Genomic DNA, 6,535 nt, shown 5'->3' with positions numbered 1-6,535 from the left:
GCCGGGCCCGGGGGGGAGGGGAGGGGAGGGGAGGGAGGGGAGGGGAGGGGGCGGGCGGCCGGGGGGGCCCCGAGCCCGGCGCTCACGCCGCGCGGCAGGAGGGGACGGAGGAGACACGGGAGCCGCTCGCGCTGATCACGGGGACAAACAGTGGGGTCATGTGAGGAGGAGATGCCGCCGCCGCCGCCGCCGCCGCCGCTGCTCCTGCAGCCGCCTCCGCCCTCTCGCCCGCCGGCCGGCTCCCGGCGGCTCTAGGCTCCGGGACGCAGTGCAGCCGCCCCCCGCCCGCTCTACGCGGCCCTCGGGCCTCCTTCCCTGAGTAGCCGCCGCCGCCGCGACTTTGTTTTTTAACCCGGCCCGCCCTGGATGGCCTCAGCCTCTCCCCTGGGTCGCCGGCTCGCGCGTCCGCCGCCCGGCCTGGCCCAGTGCGGCGGCGGATCGCTGCTGCAGCCGCCGCCGCCGCTTTCTATTTTTTCCCCCTTTTTTTTCCTCCTTTACTTGAGCTGCGCGCGCGCGGCGGCGGCGGCGCGAGCCCGGGGCCGACGCGCGCAGGGGGAGGGCAGCCCCCGGGGAGCGCGCGCGCTGTCTGTCTCCGATGGAGGGCGGGCGCGCGGGCCCGAGTGTCGGCGGGGCGCGAGGTCGCCGTCGCCGCCGCCGCGGCCGCCGCCCCGGCACCCGCCGGCGGGCTGCCCGAGTGGAACGCGGGCCCGGATGGAACGCCGGGGAACGCGGAGGAGGGGCTCTGGTCGCCGGGAACGAGGCAGGCGGCGGGGTTTGGAGACAGAAAAGTAGGTCGGGGGGGAGGGGTGGATGGGGTGGAAGGGGAGAGGAGCGCGCACGCGCGCCCCCGGCGTCCGCGCTCTGGTGCGCGAAGGCGGGGGCCCGAGGCGCATGCGCACATCTGGGCGGGGCCGGGGGCGCGCACGCAGGGCGGGGCGGAGCCAGCGTGGGTCACGTATTCCTGGCCGCCGAGCGACGGAGAAGGCAGAGCTGGTCCCTTCCTCCTGGATCGGGACGTAAGTCCCAAAAGAGAACTGGACATGCGGCCTTTTGCAGACACACACAGCAGCTGTCCGGGCTCCCCACCTCGCGCAGCAAAACAAACGCTTCCCTCCAGACTTAGGGCTTGTGATCATAAGTTTTATTAGTCTTAGGAGAAGATCATCGATAATTCCTCAAATTTAAAAAAAAGTACAAAAGTTACATACAAAACGTTGAGATCAAACGACTAAACTTTCCCGACTCAGGCCCAAGTTCTGCAAGGGAAAAAGAAAGAAGGATGTGAGCTGGGGAGGACTGGAGAAGAGGGTCCAGGAAGGCTCTTAGAGCCAGGTAGGGCCATTCACTCACCTTCTTAAGCCTCCGCTCCCGTGAGGCCTGGGAGTCCGTCTCAGAGTAAGGGGGAGGCGCTGGAGGGTAGTAGGCTTCCTCTTCTTCCTCCCTGTAAGGTCTCCTCCTCTCCGCTGGCCCCTTTTTCCTCAAGGCCTCTTCTAGTAGCTGCCCATCATATTGGGGGTCCCCAGACCTGGAGCCATCATCTGGAGGGTCCCGGGAGGGGTGGTAGCGGGCCCTAGGGTCAGCATGAGGGCGGCCTCTAGACCTGAAGTCATCATAGTAGGGATCCCGGGAGTGTGGGAAGTGCCTTGAGTCGTCTTGGTCTTGGTCGTAGAGGTCATCACGGCTGCGGCTTCGGGGGGGTGCACGGGCCCGGCCTCTCCTCCCACTACTTGGGGGAGACCTCCCTGATTCAGTGGAGCCGGGCCGGGCGAGGTCATCTAGAGCGTCCACAGAACGGGCTCGGGGCCGCCCGGCCCCCCAGCCACTCCCTGGCCGGTCCAGGGGGGGCTCTTGTTCCCACCTCCTCGAACTCCGGGGGGAGTGGTGACCCCATTCCTCATCCCGGATCGGGGTGAGGGCAGGGCCCCGGGAAGGCCGGGATCTCCAGTCGTCCTCATGGAGGGAGGTGACTTCACTCATGGCTATGGGAAGGAAGGTGTCACTGGTGGGAGGAGGTCAGGAGCCCTGTGGTCCAGCAATGTCACCCACTTGGCTCATACTCTCAAGGGGGTCCTAGGCTTTTCATCTGTTTAGTGATGATCATACACTTCACTGTGGCCATGGTAGGGAATGAGGGATTGTGTCCAGGATTTGGAGCAGGTATCAGGGAGTCATGTTTCCCCCAACCCCTGCAAGAATCCCTCAGACCCCAAGGCTCCTCACCTCGCTCTACACGGCCATTTGGGGGACCAGGTCGAGAAGAGTCAAAGTTGGCCAGCTCCTTCTCCATGTAGTACAGAACCCGCATGGAGTCGTCCTGCTGGTTGGCCTGAATCCTATAGCCACTACGGATTTCTAGGGACAGGAGTTGGAGGTGATCAGTTCGGGAGGTTGGATGCTGACCCAGCCCCCTCCCCTATAGGCATGTCCAACCTCATAAGGATTGGTTCTCACCAGAGGTCACGCTGCTGTCTGTGTCACGAAGCAGGGGTACCTGGGAGCTGTGGCCACCAACTGGGGGAGACTGGCTGTCAGGAGCAAAACCCTGCATTCCCAGCCCCCTCTCCTCTGCCCCCAATCCCTCCTTCCAGCCTCAGACCCCTTAATGGCCAAATACCCAGCCTACCCCCTGCCCCAGCTGCTCCTGGCTCCCCCCGACCTCACCTGAGCTATTCCTGTCGAAGTCTCCAGAGTACCCGTTGTACAGAGGGCCCATGGGAATCATGGCTGGGGGCAGCGGGGTCTTGGCAGGGGAGAGGTGGGCATAGGTGCTGGGGGCGTAGATGCTTGGGACGCCTGAGGTGGCAGCTTTGCCTGCAGTATACACTGGGGAGGACACACATAGCATGAGAAGGCCCCCAGTGGCCACATGTCTTCTTCCCACCCCACCTCCCCCCGTCCCCACACCCACCCCAGGCTGAGGAGCTTCCCTAGGTGCTTGGTTGGTTTCTGCAGGGTCCCTGAGGTTAGAGGACATCAGCTTCATTGAGTCCACACCTCCTGTGCCACTCCTCACAGAAGTTTCAGGATGGGGGCTGCATATTGGCAGCCGGCGGCCCCGATCTGGTAGGCCAGTATGTTTTAGACAGTTGACAAGGTTTTACATCAAACTGTCCTGCCAGCTTATCACAAGATGCGGCCACCCTGGACCTGCATTCCTACAAAGCAACAGGGGCAGAGGCGCCCTATAGATAAAGCCCACAAGCTGGAAAACAAGTATTCCCTTTGGCAACTGAACCCTTGCTCTAGAAAAATGGATCATCTTGCGGGAAGAATCCCATGCCTGCTCCCCTCTCACGCCTGCTTGGTCCTCCCCACAGGGTCTTGCAGACCCAAATGTGATGGGACTCAGTCTGAGGCAGGATCGTGGGAGCCTCAGCGTTCGCTTGCCTCAGCCAAGCAGCAAAGCGTCTCCTCTAGTGTTTCCCACTTGGGGGCCGCACCCATCCCACCCCCGCCTGGTTCTAGGCTTGACAGCTCAAGGGCAAATCCTCCTCCTCTCCCTGCCACCTTCCTCCCCAGGCAAGAGGTTGGGTTCTGGTGGCTGCTTTGAGGCAAAAGTCATGGGCCTGGGCCTGGGCAAGTCACCTCCTCCCCGGGACTCCCAACAGGAAGATGGAGTGGGGAGATGGGCTCAGAAAGCTCCCTTCACCTCTGATTCAGTTGGGAAGCAGAAGCCTCAGTGCTCAGCCCCACCCCACCCAGCCCTGAAGAAGCCCTTCAGCAGCTCAGCTGATGTGCCCTTTTATAATTAACTGTAGGAGATGCTGCTCCAGGACAGCTCAGCACGACTGTAGCTGTGACAGAAACAACAGGGCATCCGGCAGGGAGTTAATAGAACCTCGGTTTGGGGTAACAGGGTCTCAGGATGAAGGAAATGGGGCCCTGGGATTGGCATTTGCAGTCCTGGTCCCAGCCTTAATTAGTGGGGTAACTGTGAACTTGTTTGCAGCCCTTGGGGATTCCACCCGACCTGTGAAATGACCAACACCCACTGCCCGAGCAATAAGCAAGAAGCTCTCACTAAAAATGATGAGAGGGAGAGGGGATGGGCAGCACAGGCCTCCAGAGAGCAGTGGATTTCTTTTTGCAGGGCCGCAATGAAGCAGGTTGCCCACTGCTGAGTTCAGTGACCGTAACGTTAGCCAGCATGGACTGAGATGTGGCCCCGTGCTGGGCCTGCATACACAGTGCTCCCTTGATGCTCACGACGCCCCCGTGACGGCGGGACCTTGCAGAGAAGGAAACCAGCGGCTCGTCTGAGGTCACATGGTGTGAGTGGCAGGGCTCTGATTTACCAACGCTGACAGCAGCAATGCACAACAGCTAGTGGGCGGGGAGCACTCTACATAGGTCAAGCCCTGCAGTTAATGCGGGACACACCAGTTCACCGGATCCCAACTCACCCTGTACAGCGGGCTCTACCATGGCCCCATTTTACGGAGAAGGAAACTGGGGTTGAGAGGGGAGGTCATTCACTGGGCTTCCCAACAGGTAAGGTGTCCAGCCAGGCCTCAAACCTCCACCTGCCCAACCTTGCAACGAATGCCTATGATTTTACCTGGACCATATTACACTGGAGTTACGGCACGTGGGAACCTTAAAATATAAGGATGCCAACACACAGCCATCTGAGCTACATGGGTAATTCTTTCCACCACCTTGGCCTAGAAATCAGCAGGTGCCAGGAGAGGGGCAGGTCTGTACCTCTTTTGGTCTCCCATACTCTAGGTGCTCCTAACACGTAAAGTTATTTATTTCTATCTACCAACATCATCTGTTCAGCAACTAAAGATATGGTGAACTTGACAATGATGAAGGAAAAGGTGAAGTGTCCTCACTAAGAACTAGTAGGGAAGTAAGCTTTCACGGCCCACTTTCAATACAAGGAACAAGAGAGCAGATATGTCTGAATATAAGAAAGTAGCCAGTGTAAACTTCCACGTCAGAGTTGATGAAAATAGTCACGTGAACTTCCCAACAACTGAGTGCAGAGGTGCTGGTTCACCCAGATGCTCTCTGGAAGGCAACCAGGGAACCAGCAGTGCTGAGGTCCCTGAGGAAGGGGAACGGGGCAGCTGGAGGAGGGAGACTCTCTCTTCCTTTCCACCCCCGTTTTGTTTGCTGCTTCTCCCTCCATCTCTGGGCCCACGTCTAATCCCAGGCCTGCACGTACCCACTCTGAGGCACTGGATGTGTCCTTAAATGGCATCCGTGGGAAATCCGGAGTGCTTGTGTGGATGTGGGTTGTTAAAAAGATGCTTAAATTTGCTGGGGCTGTAAACCTTGTTTGGTTTCTCACTTTTTTTCACTTAGATTTTGTTTTTATTTTTTTATTTTTTTTTTGGCCACCCCACGTGTCATGTGGGATCTTAGTTCCCCAACCAGGGATCAAATATGTGCCCCGGCAGTGGAAGCGTGGAGTCTTAACCGCTGGACCACCAGGGAAGTCCCCAAGATTTTGTTTTTAAAGGGAGTTTTACTTTCCGGTGAATAATGTTTTGTACTATTTGAATTTTTTTTTTTTTTTTACCATGTGCATAAATTATACTTTCAAAAGGAAAAACTCAGAATAAATGAAAAGTAAAAAATAAGTGAAGAGCTGAAGTATGTAAATGATAATCTAAAACAGCAGGTCCTCCTTGGCCCACTTTCTCCCAAATTGCTCCCCTCAAAACCTCCAGACCGGGACTTCCCTGGTGGTCCAGTGGTTAAGACTTTGCCTTCCAACGCAGGGAGTGCGGGTCGGGGAGCCGAGAACCCACATGCCTCAGGGCCAAAAACCTCCAGACCGGTAAGTGGCACCGTCCTGGGAGGCAGGCAGACAGCCACGTCCTCTCCTTGGACTCAGGAGGGAGGCCGAGTGGGGGAGGACAGGTGAGGGGTGAGGGGCACTTACGGGCCTCTGGGCAGCAGCACTTTTCGGGGCAGCAGGGGCACCTGACGTAACAGCAGCAGGTGTGGGGGCAGCACTGACACCAGCAGATGCCCAGCAGGAGGAAGACGAGGAAGGCAGCCAGGCAGACCACGACCACGAACAGCCAGTCTGCAGAGAGACAAGAGCCGGCCCTGAGCTGGGAGGCCGGGGAGGGGACAGGGATGCGGGCGCCGGGGGCAGTGCGGAGTGAGGGTGGGGCAGGGGCCGTCTGCAGAGCTCTCCGGGAAGCTGCAGCCCTCGCTGGAGTCTCCACACCAGGGGCTGGGGCGCAGCTGCAGAGGGGCGCCCGCTCCTCTACAACCCAGGCCGGCCCCAAAGTTAGGGAACTCGCCCCAGGCTCATCTGGACAAGGCAGTGAACGCAAGGCGACCCGGCCAGAGCAAGATAGGCTGTAGCCTTGAGAGCGGACAGAGAGCCAGCTGCCCAGATCCCGACCCCCAGAAGAGCACTGCAGGCACCAGTCACAGGAGCCCCCTGCCTACACCCCAGGCCCCTCGTCAGCCAGCCCAGCCCACCCCACGGCCCAGAGCCACGTCACTAGATGCCCCGGAGTCGGAGTCAGGCGGCGTTATTAGTGGGGTCTGAGCGAGCGGCGTTTAG

At 59.4% G+C, this 6,535-nt stretch overlaps 1 protein-coding gene across 1 annotated transcript; it reads right to left on the bottom strand.

The window, feature by feature from the left end:
* Positions 1 to 1,125: 1,125 nt before the first annotated feature.
* LOC102990704 (lipolysis-stimulated lipoprotein receptor) lies at positions 1,126 to 6,413 on the bottom strand (the record flags this gene model as incomplete). Its single annotated transcript, XM_028485917.1, has 6 exons — positions 1,126 to 1,256; positions 1,351 to 1,979; positions 2,221 to 2,352; positions 2,452 to 2,511; positions 2,662 to 2,823; positions 5,897 to 6,413. Coding segments are annotated over 6 exons (1,536 nt in total), but the record flags the coding sequence as incomplete, so codon positions are not given.
* Between the last annotated feature and the right edge of the window lie 122 nt (positions 6,414 to 6,535).

The sequence above is a fragment of the Physeter macrocephalus genome, unplaced genomic scaffold, assembly GCF_002837175.3.
Source record: "Physeter macrocephalus isolate SW-GA unplaced genomic scaffold, ASM283717v5 random_610, whole genome shotgun sequence".
Classification (NCBI taxonomy): Eukaryota; Metazoa; Chordata; class Mammalia; order Artiodactyla; family Physeteridae; genus Physeter; species Physeter macrocephalus.
Note: the sequence above shows the minus strand (reverse complement) of the source record. Positions and strands in the feature narration are given on the sequence as shown.